The sequence below is a fragment of the Natrix helvetica genome (assembly GCF_964273705.1).
Source record: "Natrix helvetica genome assembly, chromosome: Z".
In the NCBI taxonomy this organism is placed as follows: Eukaryota; Metazoa; Chordata; class Lepidosauria; order Squamata; family Natricidae; genus Natrix; species Natrix helvetica.
This window is the reverse complement of record NC_138554.1, coordinates 2,070,876-2,090,655: the sequence shown is the minus strand read 5'-3', so window position 1 is coordinate 2,090,655 and position 19,780 is coordinate 2,070,876. Positions and strand designations below refer to the sequence as shown.

General features: G+C 45.7%; 2 protein-coding genes across 2 annotated transcripts; one reads left to right on the top strand and one right to left on the bottom strand.

The window, feature by feature from the left end:
- Positions 1 to 97: 97 nt before the first annotated feature.
- Positions 98 to 6,356, top strand: LOC309382115 (N-alpha-acetyltransferase 38, NatC auxiliary subunit-like). Its single transcript, XM_081933596.1, has 3 exons — positions 98 to 225; positions 4,480 to 4,663; positions 5,728 to 6,356. Exons 1-3 carry the CDS (start codon positions 112 to 114, stop codon positions 5,838 to 5,840), a joined length of 411 nt encoding a protein of 136 aa, XP_081789722.1. The 5' UTR covers positions 98 to 111; the 3' UTR covers positions 5,841 to 6,356.
- A 4,800-nt stretch (positions 6,357 to 11,156) lies between these two features.
- LOC309381414 (transmembrane protein 88-like) lies at positions 11,157 to 19,560 on the bottom strand. The gene is made up of 2 exons (XM_081932372.1): positions 19,258 to 19,560; positions 11,157 to 11,991 (listed from the first exon to the last, which is right to left on the bottom strand). The coding sequence occupies exons 1-2, from the start codon at positions 19,531 to 19,533 to the stop codon at positions 11,716 to 11,718; spliced, it is 552 nt and encodes a 183-aa protein (XP_081788498.1). The 5' UTR covers positions 19,534 to 19,560; the 3' UTR covers positions 11,157 to 11,715.
- Positions 19,561 to 19,780: the final 220 nt, after the last annotated feature.

Genomic DNA, 19,780 nt, shown 5'->3' with positions numbered 1-19,780 from the left:
GTCTCCCTCGCTCGCACGCCCCCAGGAGAAGCCGGACGCGGCGCGCGTGCGTGCATGCGTCACGCCGCCAGGGCCGCAGGGCTTTGTGGGAAGGGTAGTTCCCTCGGCAAGATGGCGGCCCCGCCGGCCCAAGAGCCGATGGTGAGGCAGCCGCCGCCGCCGCCGCCTCCCCCGCCGCTTCCTCGGGAGTCGGACGAAAACGGCTGCGGACACAGCGCCCCCGAGGTGAGGGAAGGGCCGGGGCTCGGGAAGGAGCGGGGGGGAGGAGGATACACACAGGTGCCTTCCTTCCCCTCGAGGGCAGAGCTGGGGGACTTCAAGCCCCTCCCATCGACCTGGGACTACAAAGCCCATCTGCCAAGGAAACTCTGGCCTCTCAAGAATACTGTGTGTGTAATAGCTTAATACAATTTAAAAAATTATTTTATTGCAGTTAATATAAATTAAGTATAGTGTGTTAAATAAATGTCTATTATTATGGTTCATATATATTATTGTATTAAAATATTTATAACATATTATACACACACACACACACAAACACAATTATGTATACATTATTATAGTACACTATAATACAGGTACTGCTCGAATTGCGACCACAATACAGCCCAAAACCTCTGTTACTAAGCGAGACAGTTATTAAGGCAGTTATTATATAACAAGTAAATACAAATAAAATTTTTATTATAGTTAATATAGGTTAACTATAGTACATTAAATGCCTACTATGGTGAATAGATATTATTGTATTAAATAGTTACAATGGTGGGTGTGGGTGTGGGTGTGCATTATATATAGGCATACCAGGGGTTGTAACACACATACACACACACACACACATATACTATTTAATACAAGTATGTATGTGTGTATACATGCATACATATACACACATATATGTATTATATGCATATATATGTATATAATATGTTAATGTTTATTAGTTTTATTTTTATTATTTTTACTTGTTTTATATGATGTTTTTACATCCTTGTAAGCTGCCTTGAGTCCCCATGCGCAAGTAGCGGACAATATAAATTTTCTTATTAAAATTATAAAATAAATATGTTAGCGAACACCTAGAAGCAAACAAAGTAATAGCCAAAAGCCAACATGGATTTGTCAAAAACAGATCATGCCAGACTAATCTTATTGCCTTCTTTGATAATGTGACAAAATTAGTGGACCAGAGGAATGCCGTTGATATAGTTTACTTGGACTTCAGTAAGGCTTTTGATAAGGTAGACCATAACCTACTACTAGATAAAGTAGAAGAATGTGGGTTAGACAGCATCACCACCAGATGGATTCGTAACTGGCTGACCAACCGCACTCAACGTGTAGTCCTCAATGGAACTGCATCTACATGGAGGGAAGTATGCAGTGGAGTACACCAAGGCTCTGTTTTAGGCCCAGTACTCTTCAACATCTTCATCAATGATTTGGATGAGGGAATAAATGGGGAACTCATCAAATTTGCAGATGACACCAAGCTGTCAGGAATAGCCAACACTCCAGAAGACAGGCTTAAGATACAGAAGGATCTTGACAAACTTGAACATTGGGCACTATCTAATAAAATGAAATTCAATGGTGAAAAGAGTAAGGTTCCACATTTAGGCAAGAAAAACGGAATGCACAGGTACAGTATAGGTGGTACTTTGCTCAGTAGTAGTAACTGTGAAAGGGATCTTGGAGTCCTAGTGGACAACCATTTAAATAGGAGCCAGCCGTGGGCAGCAGCTGCCAAAAAAGCCAACACAGTTCTAGGCTGCATCAACAGAGGGAGAGAATCAAGATCACGTGAAGAGTTAATGCCACTTTACAATCCCTTGGTAAGGCCACACTTGGAATAAGGCATTCAGTTTTGGTCGCCACAATGTAAAAAAGATGTGGGGACATGATTAGGGGACTGGAGGCTAAAACATATGAAGAACGGTTGCAGGAACTGGGTATGTCTAGTTTAATGAAAAGAAGGACTAGGGGAGACATGATAGCAGTCTTCCTATATCTCAGAGGTTGCCCCAAAGAAGAGGGAGTCAAGCTATTCTCCAAGGCACCTGAGGGTAGAACAAGAAGCAATGTGTGGAAACTAATCAAGGAGAGAAGCAGCTTAGAACTGAGGGGGAATTTCCTGACAGAACAATTAATCAGTGGAACAGAAGTTGCCTCCAGAAGTTGTGGAAGTCTTTAAGAAGATGCTGGATAGCCATTTGTCTGAAACGGTATAGGGTTTCCTGCCTAGGCAGGGTGTTGGACTAGAAGACCTCCAAGGTCCCTTCCAACTCTGCTATTGTATTGTATTGTATTGTTAAATATATGTGTACACACACCCTATACTATAGATTATACTAACTATACTATAGCACAGGTAGTCCTCAATGTACAGACACAACTGAGCCCAAACTTTCTGTTGCTAAGTGAGACAGTTGTTAAGACAGTTGTTCTATAATAGATGAATGCAATTCATAATGAAAGCTGATACCGTATATATTACGTAGAGCATCTAAATCTATGTTATAGTTGATATATATTATTTTATGACATAGTTATAATCTATCTTATATACCTATTATGGTATTTCATTTATTTATAAAAAAAACACTAAACGATAGTAATAGCATTACGGTGTGGTAGTATAATTTGGTTTTGTAATACCTGAGGGAGATGGGCGGTTAAGAGGCGTGAATGATAATAAACATTATATATAATATATTCATAATGGCTTAATAAGATTAATCATGGATTAAGAGGAACCTCCCACCACATTCCCATTGGTGTGAATACCGGTTCCTGGTTTTACCAAATTTCCCGGTCATTTTCATGGTTTTTCGTCTTACCGAATGGCCACCTTATGCCACAATCTTATTTAGTCATTTATTAGAACTTGTAGGCTGCCCATCTAATGAATAAATAAGATTGTGGCATAAGCTGGCCATGGAAACGCCAAGGGTAGCAAAAGAAAACAAAAAATACCGTATTTTGTCATTAACACATCTGGGCATTGCCTTTCCATGAACTCCTGATAATAATAATGTAAAAAAAAAAAAAAAAGGAATAGCGGGCAGTTCTCGTCTTACGACAGCTCGTTTAGTGACCATATTTACAACCGCACTAAAAAAAGTGACAGGTTCGTTTTTCGCCCTTCCGCCTTGCGCTGCAGCATCCCCGTGATCAAAATTCGGGGGCTTGGCAACTGACTCGTATTTACGACGGTTGCAGCGTCCCGAGGGCGTCCCGCGATCTCCTTTTGCGACCTTCTGAGCAAAGCAAAGTCCAACCGGACACACACACACACACCAGATTCGCTTCACAACGGTGTGACTAACTTAACAACGGCACTGATTTATTTAACGACTGGATCCAGCAAAGCCGTAGAACGGAGTAAAATTAATCACGACACTGTCTCGCTGAGCAAGAGAAATTTGGGGGGGGGCTCAATTGTGGTCGTAAGCTGAGGACCATCTGTATTTGCATGGAAAGCAATCCATATCACAGCTCTTAAAACACCAGATACTGCCTTGGGTGCATCGTATTAACTCACCCAGCCTCTATGAGGACCAGCGGCTTTGATCTCCTTTTGGAAAAATTGAGAAGCAATAAAACTGCTCTCCTGGGCTTTTTTTTTTTTTCTTTTCTAAAAATAAATTTATTTTCTTTTAATGAAAACATTTCATCATTCGTTAAGCAGTGTGGGTAAAAAAAAATGGTGTCATAACAGTTAAAGCTTATCAATACAATACAATACAATACAATAGCAGAGTTGGAAGGGATCTTGGAGGTCTTCTAGTCCAACCCCCTGCCTAGGCAGGAAACCCTATACCGTTCCAGACAAATGGCTATCCAACATCTTCTTAAAGACTTCCAGTGTTGGGGCATTCACAACTTATGGAGGCAAGGAGTTCCACTGTTGAATTGTTCTAACTGTCAGGAAATTCCTCCTCAGTTCTAAGTTGCTTCTCTCCTTGATTAGTTTCCACCCATATTACCATATTCATTATTTATATATATTCTTATTTTAATACTGATACTTAAAACTTAACCTATTATTATAACATTTCTTAATTTAAATAAGTTAAATATTTAACTTCTCTTAACTTATTTAACTATATAATACCTTATTTTCATATTTATTCTCTCGCCACTGATAACATAACTCCCATAGAGGAACATAATCAGATTCTTCCTCTCCTTTAACTGCAAATGTTAATCGATTCATTCCTGCACATTTGTAATGTTTTCTTAATCCCACCTTTGGGGATCTCTTCACCCTTCCAATTTTGTGCGAATACAATTCTAGCCGCCGTTATATACACGAGTATACATTTATACATTTTCTTTTACTATATATTTCTGGCAAGATACCCAACAAGAACAGTTCCGTTTTCAAATCTATACGTTGCTGCGTCTTCTCCAACCACACTTGAATTTTTTGTCCACTGTTGTCCTGGATTTTGACGATATCTTTTCTGGCAGGAGACGGTCGAAGAAACAGCGGACTCGCCGTACTTGCGCGCCCGTCGTAAGCTGGAGAACCTCCTGAACAAGAGCCTGCGGATTCGTATGACGGACGGGCGGACCCTGGTTGGCTGTTTCTTATGCACTGACCGGGACTGCAACGTCATTTTGGGTTCTGCCCAAGAATATCTGAAACCCACCGGTGAGTCCCCCACTGTCCCTCCCCACCCCTAGCTTGGTCTCTGACAACCGGGCCCTTGTTTGCCCCGCTAAAATGCCCTACATCTCTTCAAAAGTCAAGTATTGTTATGAGGGCTGCTCTCTGTGCTTGGCGGTTTCCTCGCAGACCTTTCACGACCCAGCTACGCAACGTCGTCAATGCTAGAAGGGAGTGGGGTTTGTGGAGTGGAGGAAGAGGAGGCCTTGTGGGCAATGGTGAAATTCACACGTTTTTTTTTTTAACTACCGGGTTCTGTGGGCGTGGCTTGGTGGTGGTCCTGTGGCTGAGTGGGGGTGGCCAACTCGATGTCACTTGTGGCCACGCCCACTCAGTCATATGCCACCAAGCCACGCCCACAGAACCCGGTAATGCTCCTCCCTTTATGGGCTTCTCCCCGCGGCCAGGCCCACCTCCCTCCCTGGGTGTAGCTTAAAGGCTGCAGCAGCTCCGCTGTGAATGGAGGGAGAAACGTTCGGATTGGGTGGGGGGCAACAGGCGACCAGGGGCGTGGGCAGGGCCACCAGCGATTTTTGACACCGGTTCAGAGAACTGATGCCAATCAGCCCTGCCGGTTCAGGACGAACCGAGAGGATTTCACCCCTGCAGGCGGGGTCCTTGGTGCTCTCTTGAGCTTGGCGGTTTTCTTTTAGACGTTTCATGACCCGACTGGGTAACGTCATCAGCGCTAAAAGGGTTTGCAGGGCAGAGGAGGAGGAGAGGAGGAAGAGGAGGCGTGTTCTCTCTCTCTCAGCCGGGTTGTTGGCTCGCAGACATTTCATGACCCAACTAGCTAACATCATCCAGGCTAGAAGGGAGAGGGGTGTGTGGAGTGGAGGAGGAGGAGAGGAAGAGAGGTGGGAAAAGAAGGGGAGGTATTGTGGAGAGGAGGAAGACCTTGCGGGGTCCTTGGTGGACTGTATATTTGAGAATGTATATATGAGAATAAAAACAAAAAAGTGGATTTGCTGGAGAAGGGAAGCCAGGGAGGTTAAGGTCAGAGATCCTCTCCTCCTTCTCCGTCTCTCTCCCCCCTTCTCGTCCTTCAGACTCCTTCTCGGCGGGTGAACCCCGAGTCCTGGGCCTGGCCATGGTTCCCGGCCATCACATTATCTCCATCGAAGTCGAGTTGGAGAGCCTCAACTCCCTGCAGTACGTCTGAAGCGCCCCGTCGCTGGAAGGCAGCTGCGTCGTTTTTCGAACACAAGGAGAAGATTTCATTTAAAAAGAGAGGGATTTCTTCCACCTCCTTGCTCTCTCTCGCCCCCGGGACAAGACCCTGGAAGGGCAAAAAGCTGCACTCAAAAACAGGTCCCTCCTGCCCGCCTACGACACGCTCAAAATGGGAGGATTCCCTACCATCCAGGACCTGGAAGGACCTTTGCATCTGCCTCTGTTATTGGATAAATCTCGAACTCGGCACCGGTGCTGTGTTTGGCAGTCCCCGGGGAAAACTCATCCTCCCTTCTTCTTCTTCTGCCGAGGACTTTCCTCTTCGCAGAATCCAGGAATGATTTGCACGGATCTTTTCAGGATTGAGGGATCAAAATGATTCAAACCTGGCTTAGGTTGACAAGAGTTTGGGGCGTGGGAAAGAGGAATGTTAGCCCCCAAAGAGGCAGAGCGTTGAATTTCTCAAAGGAATAAACACCCTTTTAGGTTAGAGCAAGCTGAAAAACGGCATGACTGACAAGCTTTCTTCTTTCTCTTGCTTCCTGCAGAAAGAATCTCCCACTTCCCAGCCTTGTCGGGCTCCAATTTTCCTCCCGCCGCCCATTTTGTTTTTAAATTCACCAAATGCTCTCCCTTCCCCCCCAAAAATATATATATATAAATCCCCCAAAAAGGCTTTAAATCAGAATATTCGATTTAAAAGGGTGTGTGGAGAAAGACCACTCCCCAAACTGGCCTGTTAAAGGCAAGGCTGAACTTTCAAAGATAGCCAGAGAAGGGAAGCCTTGAATGTTCCTGGAAAACAGAATAGAGTAGAATAGGCATAGGATAGAATAGAAAATAGTACAGAACAAGGAATAGAATAGAATGAAATAGGGATAGGATAGAATAGAATAGAAATAGAATAGAAATAGAATAGAAATAGAATAGAAATAGAATAGAAATAGAATAGAAATAGAATAGAAATAGAATAGAAATAGAAATAGAATAGAAATAGAATAGAATAGAAAACAACAGAACAAGGAATAGAATAAAATAGAAAATATGGAATAGAATAGAAAATAATAGAAATAGAAAAAATAGAAATAAAAAATAGAATAGAAAAACAACAGAACCAGGAATAGAATAATAGAATAGAGTAGAATAGAGAATAGAATAGAACAATAGAATAGAATAAAATATAGAATAGAACAGAATAGAATAGAATATAGAATAGAATAGAATAGAAATAGAAAAAAATAGAATACAAAACAACAAGAAGAAATAGAATAGATGAATAATAAAATACAGAATTAGAATAGAATAGAAAATATGGGATAGAATGGAATGGAATAGAATAAAGAATGGAATTGAATAGAAAATAATAGAAATAAAAAGAATAGAATAGAATAGAAAACAACAGAACCAGGAATAGAACAATAGAATAGAATATAGAATAGAATAAAATAAAGTATAGAATAGAATAGAATATAGAATAAAAAATAGAATAGAATTCTTTATGGGCCAAGTGTGATTGGACACACAAGCACTTTATCTCCGGTGCATTAGCTCTCAGTGCACACAAAAGCTATAAAGGATAAACCATGATCATAGTAATCATAAAAGCACAGAACGTAGAATGGCAGAGTTGGAAGGGACCTTGGAGGTCTTCTAGTCCAACCCCCTGTTCGGGCTGGAAACCCTACCTACTCCATTTCAAACAAATGTTTGTCTTCTGAAAATCTGGATCACCCACAATTTCTGGAGGCCATTCATTGTCTGATTCATTCTTCTCCCCGTCAGGAAATTCCTCCTGAGTTATAAGTTGCTTCTCTCCTTGGTGAGTTCCCCGCCCCCCCGTTGCTTCTTGTCCTGCCCTCGGGGGGGGGGGGGGGGGGGGCTTTGCCTAAAGCCCTCACCATGAAACAGCAGGCTTCGTTTTTTTATGATTACAGAAAATTTCTTGGCCCCGGAGAGCGAGGAGCTATCCGCCCCTTCTTTGAATTTTCCCAACAAAATCCATGCTAAAGCAGCATTTAAAACCTGAATTAGGGAAGTGAAAACATCAGCCGGCCCATCCTGCGGCCTTGCTGACGGGATGCTCCTTGGCTTTGCTTCCCCCAAAAAGGCTCGGATGACCCTGAAAGCCCCCCTACCCTACTCCTCCACCTTTCTCCGGCCTTCCCACCCCGGCAGCCTTGCCAAAAAAACAAAAAACACCCGCCTTGGGAAGAGGCATCAGGCTGTCTTCCCAAATCCGGCTTGCAAATCGGCAGGAAGCGGCCTCTATAGATAGACCCCCGGTATGTGTGTGCGTGCGTGTCCTGTCTCTCTCTCTCTCTCTTCCCTCTCGCACAATGGAGAGCTTGTGCAAGCCAGCAGCTATCCTGGCTTATCTAATCGGGGGTTCCTTCCTCCCCCAGAATGTGGAGTTTCCATTTGGGCTCGTTGGCGCCTGGGGAGCTGATTCAGTTCTTCCTTATCCTGCCGTCCACCGGATTCCTGACCCTTTCCTTGGCAGCCCTTGATGCCCTTTGGAAGCCGCCAAATTTACCTTGGCCGGCACTTTTCGGCCGTAGCAAAAAACTTGTTGGATTTCTGTTTTTTAATCGAAGGAGAGGTGCCCTCTTTTTCCAGCTCAGGAGTCAAGACCTCCCAAATAACCTTCGCTTCCAGCCTACGTGCCTTTGGTGGGTGAAGCTTTGGGGCCCCTTACAATCCGGAGTAGCACAGGGGCGAATCCCTTTCGCGGGAAGAAACAAGGCAGCCTCAAGAAGGGATGGGGTCTCCGCCGCCCCCTAAAAGCCTGGGTCGCCATGTTTCTAGTCCTGGAATGCAAAATCCCCAGCCAAGAGGACGGATGTAGAAAGCTGGGCTGCTAAGTCAGGATTTAAACCATCTCTAGTTTCAAGTGCAAAAGTTAATTCCGAAAAGGGCAGTCACCTTTTTTGTTCGGCACAGGTAAACACAACGGGTAGGCCAATTCCAGGTTTCCGAGGTCACCTTTCATGAGCTCGTTCATGGGTCTCCAACTTTGGCCACTTGAAGATGTGTGGACTTCAACTCCCAGAATTCCCCAGGCAGCCATATGGGGTAACTTTCTTAATAGATGGTGGGTATGCAGTAAACATAATATATCTTGACTTCGGCAAAGTTTTTAAAAAAGAGCTGGCTGGGGAATTCTGGGAGTTGAAGTCCACAAGTCTTAAATCAGGAGTGTCCGACCTTGGCAACTTTAAGACTGGTGGACTTCAACTCCCAGAATTCCCCAGCCAGCCACGTAGGGTAACTTTCTTAATAGACGGTGGGTATGCAAGTAAGCGTAATATATCTTGACTTCAGCAAAGTGAAAGAAAGAGCTGGCTGGGGGAATTCTGGGAGTTGAAGTCCACAATCCCTAAATCAGGGGTCTCCAACCTTGGCCACTTTTAAGACTTGTGGACTTCAACTCCCAAAATTCCCCAGCCAGCCGCATAGGGTAACTTTCTTAATAGATGGTGGGTATGTAGTAAGTATAATATATGTTGACTTCAGCAAAGTGAAGAAGAAAAAGAGCTGGCTGAGGAATTCTGGGAATGGAAGTCCACAAGTCTTAAATCAGGGGTCTCCAACCTTGGCCAGTTTAAGACTTGTGGACTCCCACTCCCAGAATTCCTCAGTCAATGATGGAGGGTAACTTTCTTCATAGATGGTGGGTATGCAGGAAGCGTAATATATCTCGACTTCAGCGAAGTAGGGGTAAAAAAACTGGCTGGGGAATTCTGGGAGTTGAAGTCCACAAGTCTTCAAGTGGCCAAGTTTGGAGAAGGCCGATCTAATTCAGTGGTTTTCAAATTTAGCCCCTTTAAGAGGGGTGGACTTCAAGTCCCAGAATTCCCTAGCCAGCTTTGTTTTACTGGCTGGGGAATTCTGGAAGTTCAAAATTTGAAAATTTTCAACTTTTCAAACTTCCAAAATTGAAAAACACTGATTTATTTTTTATTGGCTCTCCTGAAAATCCCAAATGGAGCCAAGTTACCTTCCTTTGGGGAACCAACTCTGGGGTTTGTGAAAGGGGGAAACGCCCTCAAATTTCAGTTTCAGGAATACTCAAAACGGCCATTAAACTGAAACATCGGTGCGCCTGAGCGTCAAATACAAGCATCGCAAACTGGGAAAACTTCAGCACCAGTCTGGAATGACGGGAATTCCAGAGGGATGGGATTCAGGGTTTCAACCGTGTCCATTGTCAGTTGTGACAAAATCACAACGGACAACATCGGTTGAATTTCAGCCCGCCTCAAAATCCATCTTCACGTTTGGCAAAATGAAAATTTGTGCTAAAAATTCAACTTAACGAATTAACGACACAATCAGGGTAAGAATTTCCGTTGTTAAGCGAGGCGGATGTTCAGCGAACCATGCCTGGTTTTGAGGGTTTTTTCGTCGTCGTTGTTAAGCAAATTACCATAGCTGTTAAGTGAATCATGCAGTCGTTAAGCAAGTCCAGCTTCCCTCGTGAACGTGGCTTGTCGTAAGACAGCCGGGAGGCTCATAAATGTGGATCACAACATTTGCATTGTGCAGGTGTCACAAAATTTGTGCTGGTTGTTACTCCTCATCCCGACAAAAAACCCTTTTATTAATTTCCCATGAATTCTGCTCCTTCACATCCAGCAAAGTCTTTCAAGGGAGGATTTACGGTCACAGACCTCATCTGGCTTGGAGAGCTACCAGGCCGAGATTGGCAAAAGTTAACCAGGAGTCTCGGAGAGTCACGAACCAACTAAGCGAACTAATGGTCTCCTGCAAGCTCCACTCCCCTGGCGCTCCCTCTTTTATTTCCTCTGGGAGGGGCCATTCATTGTCCACCTGTGGCCTTACTCCCAAGTCAACCCCTGTTCTTTAGCTGCTCTCTTCGTCTGGCCGCTCTGCACATGCGCACACTGGGAACAGGCTCCAGCTGTTCTTCTACCTCACGGATGTCTGACTTCGAAGGCAGCTGATAACTGTCGGACGGCCCTGGTCCCCTCTCTGCCTCCGACACAGAGCCCTCATCCGAGCCTTCCCCAGACTCCAGGACTGGCCCAGGTTCCTCCCCACCCTCCTCACTGTCTGAATCTACTGCCTGCTCTACTGGTGGGCCAGAGCACCGGTTGCCCAAACAGCTGGATTTTGATCTCGTGACCAGGGGGTTGTAAGCACAACAACCCATGGTGAGTCACCTTTTTTCTAAACAGTCGCTAAACAAATTGTTATAAATCGAGGACTGACTATTCTCTTCTTGTAGACAGTAAACTTCTCACTTTTTTTCCCCCACCTAAAAGAAAAAGTATAGCCCCAGCAGTCTCGAAGTACAAAGTGTATTATAATTATAATAATAATAATAACAATAAAGACATTCTGATTAATTCATTCGCAGCAACAACTTCCGTAAATGCATTAGCGGCGTGTTTTCCAATCTCCGCCCCTTTCGGAGAGATGAACTTCCAACTCCCAGAATGCCTGGCTGGGGGATTCTGGGAATTGAAGTCCATCCCTTTTCAAACGTCGGCGAGTTGGGCAAACACCACTTAGCAAAGCAGCAACATGGGACCAACAAGCAGGCGTGTTCTGAGTTCGAGAGGCGGTTCCAGGTCCATTCGCCGGGTGGAGAAGGGGAAGCTTCAAAGGTCCTCGCTTAGGCGACCGAATCAAAACGGTCCGTTTTCTTTTTCCTGGCGCTGAAAATAAACCCGTTTCGTCTTCCTTCCGCTCGACGGATGCGAGGATTGTGGGGATTTGTGCCAGCCAGCTCCTCCGTGCCCGAGAAAAGCCCTTCCATCCCACCCAGGTGTTTTTGCCAGGCCTTTCCGCTTCCTCTCCCCCCCATCCCCAGCCCCCCCCCCACTTCGCCCTGCCCCTCCTCACACCCACACTTTTTCCGCGGTTGCGTCCAGGTCCTGCGCGCAGCAGCCACAGCAGCCCACGCTGTGGTAGCGGCTGGCGGGCAGGTTCTTGTAGATGGCTTTGCTGTAGGGCACCAGGCAGTAGCCGAGCTGGAGGCGACGCGCCAGGCGGCAGTAGGCGGCCAGGGCCAGGACCAGGAGGGGCACCAGCAGGGTGAAGCCCACCACCAACAGGCCCACGGCGGCCGCGTCGTGCAAATGGTTTGTGCAGTAGTGCTCCTGCGTGTTCAGGAACTGCAGAGAGAAAAGGGGAAAGGAATCTGTTAGGAATCTCCCCACAGGCCGGGCTCTGATGCGCGCACACAAGCACGCACACCACACACACACACACACACACACACACGCCAAGGAAGCCGGCTGCTCAGGGTGCAAAGGCACACATTATAGGGGTGCATCTCCTTCCTGTCCCAGGAGCGGAAGCTTCCCCCCCAGCACACACACACCTCAACGCTTCCCTTTTGGCTCCTTTAGGTGCCATCCGGGTGGCCAGCTCAGGAGATGGTGAGGGGAGGTGTAGCCTCGCTCCTGGAGGAAGGAAGGGAGGGAGGAGGAAACGAGGGAAGGGAATAGACAAGAAGGAGGGGGAGAGAAAAGAGGAAGGAAGGAAGGAAGGAAGGAATGGAGATAGTAGAGGGAGGGAGCGATGGCAAGGAAAAGAAGGGAAGGAGATAGAACGCAAGAAAGAAGAAAAAAGGAAGGGAGAAAGAAAATGGAAGGAAGGAGAAAAAGAAAAAGGAAGGAAGGAAGGAGAAAGAAAAAAGGAAGGAGAAAAGGAGGGAGGGTTGAATTCTGAGATTTGAAGAGAGGAAAGAAGGAAGAGAGAAAGAGACTACAAAGGAGGAAGGAAAGGAAGGGAAAGAGAAAAGAGCAAGGAAGAAAGGAGGAAAGGAAAGAAGGGGAGAAAAGGGGAGAAAAAGACAGGAGATAGGAAAGAGGAAGGAAGGAAGGAAGGGGGGAGGAGGAAGGAGGCAGGCAGAAGAGGGACAGAAATCCTTAAAGGCCACCTCTCCCACTCTCCTTAGACAGAGCAGCAGCAAAGGGGGGCGGAGGGGGCTGCCGGGGTTATGCCTGGAATGCACCCCCCCCCCCCCCGAGGTTATCAGCCCCCAGCCTGGGCATCTGGCTTGCTTCACCGTCCGGGGACAGGGAGAAAGGTGGGAGGCCAACCGGTGCAGCTTCCCGGCTGGCGGCTGGCGGGCCTGGGGGCTTCCTGTTGACTGGCTGAGACACATCACAGGAAAGTCACTCTGGGCCCAGCTCCATTTCGGAAGGGCGGTGACCAGCTGCAAACTGGATTCCCCCCCCACAATATTTTCTTAAATTTGGGGGGATCCCCCCTCTGACTCCACCCCTCCCCCCGAGACTCGATGCCCTATTGGTGCCCAGCGTAATATTCCACAACGGGCAGATAAATAATCATTTATGTCTTTTTTTTCGCTAAGCTCAACAACCTTTCCTTCTGCTGATTTCTAGGTGGGTCAACATTAAAAATCACCACCTTCGGCTCTCAGAATGATAGGCAGTCCTCGACTTACGACAGTTCATTTAGTGACCGTTCAAAGTTACAACGGCACTGAAAAATGTGACTTAGGGCCCTTTGTCACAGTTACGACCTTCGCAGCCTTCCCCACGCTCAAGCGATCCAAATTCAGACGCTCGGCCGCCGACTCGTATTGAGGACGGTCGCAGGGTTCCCCCGGGGTCAACCTTTTGCGACCCTCTGGCCAGCGAAGTCACAGTTGGGAACCCGGATTCACTTAACAACCGGGTTGCTAGCTTGTCGGCGGCAGGGATTCACTCAACAACGGCGGCAAGAAAGGTCGTAAAATGGGACGAAACTCACTTCACCCATGTCTCATTTAACGACGGGAATGTTGGGGAAATGTCAAGTGTACTTTTGTGAGGTGGGAACGTAAGCTGAATTTCGATCCCTTTTTTAAAATCAAAAATGAGAAATGGTCAAATTTGCCTGCATTTACCACAAATGAAGGAATAGAATAGAATAACCGAGTTGGAAGGGACCTTGGAGGTCTTCTAGTCCAACCCCCTGCCCAGGCAGGAAACCCTACAGGTCCGTTTCTACTTATAAGCTGCTCTTTACACATCTTCGGTAGTGTTGTAGCTTACACAAGCGATCACACATAATTTCGTGCAAATACGAGTTTAATTATCTTTTTTTAAACACTCCTGCATTGAGAAAAACTCGATTCCGGCTCGAAAGATTAAATTTAAATTCAATTTATATTCATTTAAATTTAAGGCGATGAGTGATAGGTAAGAATAATTCCCTTTGGAGCGGTGCGTTTGCAGGATCCTTTCAAACATCAAATCTGCAATCTTTCGTTCAAGTCTCAATAAGTTTCAAACGTTATTAAACATTTTAATTTTCGGTTAGGTTTCGTGAGGCTGGAGAAGTTATAATCCTATTTGAGACCCATATTGTTGAAATAAATACGAAAATAAAACAAAACCTCGGTGGGTTTGCACTGCTGCTTAAAAGCCGCTTTGTCATCAATATCTGAAATAATTCGGACGTTGATTTCATTAGTTTACAACTCTTGTCTTCCAGAATGTGCATGAATACAGGGAGTCCTCGACTTATGACAGTTCGTTTAGTGACCGTTCAAAGTTACCACATCACTGAAAAAAGGGACTTCAGACCATTTGTCACACTTATGACCATTGCAACATCTCCCTAATCGCGTGATTTACATTCCAACGCTTGAGAACTCACATTTATGACGGTCGCAATGTCACCTTCTGACAAGCAAAGTCAAGGGGGGAAGCCAGATTCACTTAACAACGGTGGTACTGATTTAACAACGGCAGTTATTCGCTTAACAAATGTGGCAAGGAAATGGGGCAAAACTCACTTAACAAATGTCTCACTTAACGACATCAATTCTGGCCTCAATTGTGGTCGTAGGTTGAGGACTACCTGTACAAGGGTGTCCAACCTTGGTTGCCTTAAGACTGGTGGACTTCAACTCCCAGAATTCCCCAGCCAGCTCTTTTTTCCCCACTTTGCTAAAGTCAAGATATATTACTTTTACTGCATACCCACCGTCTATTAAGAAAGTTACTGTACGTGGCTGGCTGGGGAATTCTGGGAGTTGAAGTCCACAGTTCTTAAAGTGGCCAAAGGTGGAGACTTTGATTTAAGACTTGTGGACTTCAACTCCCAGAATTCCCCAGCCAGCTCTCTTTTCCCCCTTCACTTTGCTGAAGTCAAGATATATTACGCTTCCTGCATACCCACCATCTATTAAGAAAGTTACCCTCCATCACTGACTGAGGAATTCTGGGAGTTGAAGTCCACACGTCTTAAAGTGGCCAAGGTTGGAGACCCCGCAATTAAGACTTGTAAAGAAAATTACGTGGCTGGCTGGGGAATTCTGGGATTTGAAGTCCACGGGTCTTAAAAGTGACCAAGCTTGAATGCCCCTATGCTAACATTTTGCATTGAATTAGCCATGCAAAACTGGGCATTTTGAGTGCCACCGACGATCCCATGACCTGGGGATTGTCTTATTCTCACAAGCAGGACGCTGCTCCATTCCTGAACATCCCACCCCCATCACAACCGCTTGGGGGGGGGGGTTGTGGGGGGGAATTAAGAGTGTCAAGACCCCGAGCAGTGCTAGTCAACAGATGCTCATTTCATTACCAAGAAGAGAGATAAGATCTTGCAACTCCAGATAAATTGTCTGACACCTCCCTCGCACCCCCTGCCCAGAAAAAAAAGGAGCAGGGGGCTAACCGACCCTCCACTTGCCCACATGTTGCATTCCACCCAGAGGGGGATGTGCAACAGCCCCACCCCCCACCCCCACCTCTCAGATCTTAAGCTCGGAGCCTTAATCCCCAAAACATTTGCCTCTCCCCCACTCCCAAAGCTCTCCAGGGGGAGGGGGGAGAGAGAGACCACCCCGCAGTTGCCACGCCAACCTTGGAGGGGGCATTGGAGGGAAGGAGCAGGACTCCCGTAATTGAGGGGTAGGTGGGTTGGCTCTGGGGGGAGGGGGGCTAGGAGGACCCCTAAATTCCAGGGTTGGGCCTGGTCTGGAGATCTGGATACGATCTGGCCAAATCTCGCCAGAAGCTTTGTTGGAAAAACTCCAGCCGCTCTTTAAAAAAAGCAGCGTGTTTTCTTTTTAACGCTGCCAATTGTCGGAACCGGAGCATGTGCAGAGTGCCTTCGGCTCATCCCGCTACTACACCCTTTAAGGTCTTTTCAGGCCCCCCAAAGTTGCGGGTGCTCCTCCCCATTACCGGAGTTTTTTTAAAGAAGGGATTGGACAAGCGTTTTGTCTGAAATGATATCGGGACTCCTGCTTGAGCAGGGGGTCAGACTAGAAGACCTCCGAGGCCCCTTCCAACGCTACTCTTCTGGCTTGCCTCCAGACATTGTGGGGTGCTCCCTCGCCGGAGGTTTTTAAGAAGAGACTGGGCAGCCGTTTGCCTGAATAGGTGTAGGACCCCCTGCTTGAACAGGGGGTTGGACTAGATGACCTCCAAGGTCCCTTCCAACTCTGTTATTCCATTGTTCAAAAGTCCATTTTTGTCCCCTTTTGCAAATGAATTTTATCGATTCGCTTGATATATTTGCTGCCTAGCTGCAATTCCACTCTACGTAATCTCGAGAGTTGAATTCACGATTGGGGCGAAGGCATTTGAGCGTCAGAAGCACGAGGCAGGGAACTGGGGAGACCCCCCACACACACACACAGGGGTTCAAGCCAACTTTGGCGGGTACGCAGGACGGAGGAGATCCTGCCCTCCTTCCTTACCTCTGGCTTTGGAGGCTGCTTTGAGGCCAGATGTTTACATTTATTGGAGTGACTGATAATGCCCTATTTTTAAATTTTATTTTATTTTCTTGATTGCATTTTGTGCGCTGCCCATCTTCACTGAAGGTGCTGTAAGGTTTCCTGCCCAAGCAGGGGGTTGGACTAGAAGGCCTCTAAGGTCCCTTCCCACTCTGTTTATTCTGTATGTAAAGTGTGACTCTTCCCTCATTGTACCAAAATGAGATTTACACCCCCAACACAAAGACACCGCTGGCCACATCAGTGCCTCCTCCTAAGCCTCAATTTTCACGCCGGGCTACCCCAGCCCCTTTTAAGAGCACATCAAAGCCTTCAGAAGCCCCCTCCCCATGTGTCATCCCTAACCTGGGAGAGCTGGAGGTTCTCCCCCCATCGCTGCAGCCCAAACCTAAGGATGCCTGCTTTATTTTTATTTTATTTTTTTAATTAGCAGGCTGCAAATTAGAACGACATTATTTGGCCTGGCTTGAACCTTGGAGAAGGGGAAGGAGATGAGTTAATCTACCCCAGCCCCAAATCAGGAAGAATCTGGAAGCAGCTTTTTACATCCCTCGTATTTCATTCCAAGGTGGAAAAAACATTCCACAACGGATGATTCAGGGGAAAAAAACAGTTTCCAGCCTCCCCTGGATGATCCCTGAATCGGTTCAACTTCTACCATCAAGACGATGCTGAAAAGGCGTTGCACACCAGAACAATTAGACAGAAGGATAGGTTTTTTTTCCCCTCCCCTGTGCCATCACTGTCCCCAACCACCAATTCCCACAACACTGTTAAAGTATTTAGTAAGGCTGTGTTACTATTCTTCTTCTCGTCCTTCCTACTACCTGCCTCCTTTTCTACTTAGGACTGTATCTTCGTTGCGTGCATCTTCACGATTTGTATTGTTTTATTTAGCTTCCCAGTACATGATTTATGTTGATGGCTTATTTAGTATCCTATGACTATCGCTAAGTGTTGTGTCTTAGGATTCATGGTGTATTTTTATGATGACTATGATCGTGATTTCTCTCTTTTATGTACACCGAAGACAAACTCCATCCACTCACATAATTCTATTCTATTCTATTTTCTATATTCTAAAGTCTATCCTAATTCTCTATTCTATTCTATTATTCTATTCTATTTTCTATATTCTAAATTCTATTCTAATTCTCTATTCTAGTCTATCCTGTTCCATTCTATTCTAAATTCTATTCTTAATTCTATTTTATTCTATTTTCTATATTCTAAATTCTATTCTAATTCTCTTTTCTATTCTATTCTATCCTGTTCCATTCTATTCTAAATTCTATTCTTAATTCTATTTTATTCTATTTTCTATTCTATTTTCTATATTCTAAATTCTATTCTAATTCTCTTTTCTATTCTATTCTATCCTGTTCCATTCTATTCTAAATTCTATTCTTAATTCTATTTTATTCTATTTTCTATATTCTAAATTCTATTCTAATTCTCTATTCTATTCCATTCTATTCTTAATTCTATTCTAATTCTGAATTCTATTCTATTCCATTTTCTATATTCTAAATTCTATTCTAATTCTCTATTCTATTCCATTCCGTTCTAAATTCTATTCTAATTCTGATTTCTATTCTATTCATTCCATTCCATTCTATTCTAAATTCTATTCTTAGTTCTATTCTTAATTCTATTCTAATTCTGAATTCTATTCTATTCCATTTTCTATATTCTAAATTCTATTCTAATTCTCTATTCTATTCCATTCCATTCTAAATTCTAATTCTGAATTCTATTCTATTCCATTCCATTATATTCTACATTTTATTCTTAATTCTATTCTAATTCTGAATTCTATTCTATTTTCTATATTCTAAATTCTATTCTAATTCTCTATTCTGAATTCTAGCCTAATTCTGAATTCTATTCTATTTTTATGTTCTGTTCTATTCGTTGACGATCTGGAGCAGCGACTGCCTGCCACAATCAGAATAATGCTGGAAGGGACCTCGGAGGTCTTCTAGTCCAACCCCCTGCTCAAGCAGGAGACCCTCTACCTTTTCAAACAAATGGCTGTCCAATCTCTTCTTAAAAACCTTCCGTAATGGAGCCCCCACAACTTCAAAAGGCAAGCCCTGATTGATTTTTCTCACTATCAGGAAATTTCTCCTTGATGAGTTTCCATCCGTTGCTTCTTGTCCTGCCTTCGGGGGCTTTGGAGAATAATTTGACGACCCCCCCTTCTTTGGGGCAGCCCTTCAAATAGTGGAAGACTGCTATCATGTCCCCCTTAGTCCTTCTTTTCTCTAGATTGGCCAAACCCAAATCCTGCCCAGGGTTCTTCGTATGTTTTAGTCTCCAGGCTTTTAAATCATCTTAAATTGGCTCTTTTCTAAACTTTCCCCAAAGTTTCCAACGTCGGACGGATCCAGACCTGGGGCAAGCAAGGCACCTCCGCCCGCACGTCCGCAGGCGGGACTGTTGCAAGCCTCCCCCCCCCCCAAAACCTTTGGCGGGGGTGTTTCCAAGCCCAGGACCCCCAGACCCAGTCCTTCCCCCCCCTGAAGAGTCGACCCTTCCCCACTGGAGTTTGCAAAAAGAAGAGGAAATCTGCTTTGCGTTCGTCGCCCCCTTCCCCAAATCCTGCGCCTTTCCGACCTACATTGGGACCCAGTGTTGAGCCCCCTCCCCACCCCATAGGACCACTGACCTTAGAGTGGCAGAGAAACCCGAAGCCCAAAAGAACTCCAGCTGGCAGCAGGATCAAGCCGAAGACCGCTCCGGCTAGGAGGAGGTTGAGCGCTCCGACGAGGAGGTTTTGCAAGGTGACCAGCACGGCACAAGCCCAGCAATCCAGGGACCCCCGGAGTTCCAGAGCCCCCTCCCCGGCATAAGGAGGGGGGGTCAGCGGCGAGGTCCCAGGGACCCCTCCCTCACATTCCAGGGACCCCGGCCCAGGCTTGGGGGAGCTGAGGTCTAAGCTCATCCTGGTGGCTTCTTAACTCTCTGGTTGGGCTAGACTGGGCTTTTATAGTCGCTCCTCCTTCCCCACCTCCCCAACCAGGATAAGCTAGGAATGCACAAAGACACACACACACACACACACACACACACACACACAGTGCAACGCACGCAGCACCAGTGCAGCTCCAGCTGCAAAATCCGACCCTTCCCCAGGATGCTCCTAAAAGGCAGACGCCCCCTCCCCTCTCCCAGTAGGGGAAGGGTCTTCT

What these genes read in the sequence shown, in the direction of transcription:
- LOC309382115 (XM_081933596.1), top strand. Translation starts at nt 112, where the DNA reads ATGGCGGCCCCGCCGGCCCAAGAGCCGATGGTGAGGCAGCCGCCGCCG. An exon ending in GCGGACACAGCGCCCCCGAG is followed by an intron (nt 226 to 4,479) that starts GTGAGGGAAGGG and finishes CTTTTCTGGCAG; the next exon opens with GAGACGGTCGAAGAAACAGC. An exon ending in AGAATATCTGAAACCCACCG is followed by an intron (nt 4,664 to 5,727) that starts GTGAGTCCCCCA and finishes CTCGTCCTTCAG; the next exon opens with ACTCCTTCTCGGCGGGTGAA.
- LOC309381414 (XM_081932372.1), bottom strand. Translation starts at nt 19,533, where the DNA reads ATGAGCTTAGACCTCAGCTCCCCCAAGCCTGGGCCGGGGTCCCTGGAA. An exon ending in GGTTTCTCTGCCACTCTAAG is followed by an intron (nt 11,992 to 19,257) that starts GTCAGTGGTCCT and finishes TTCTCTCTGCAG; the next exon opens with TTCCTGAACACGCAGGAGCA.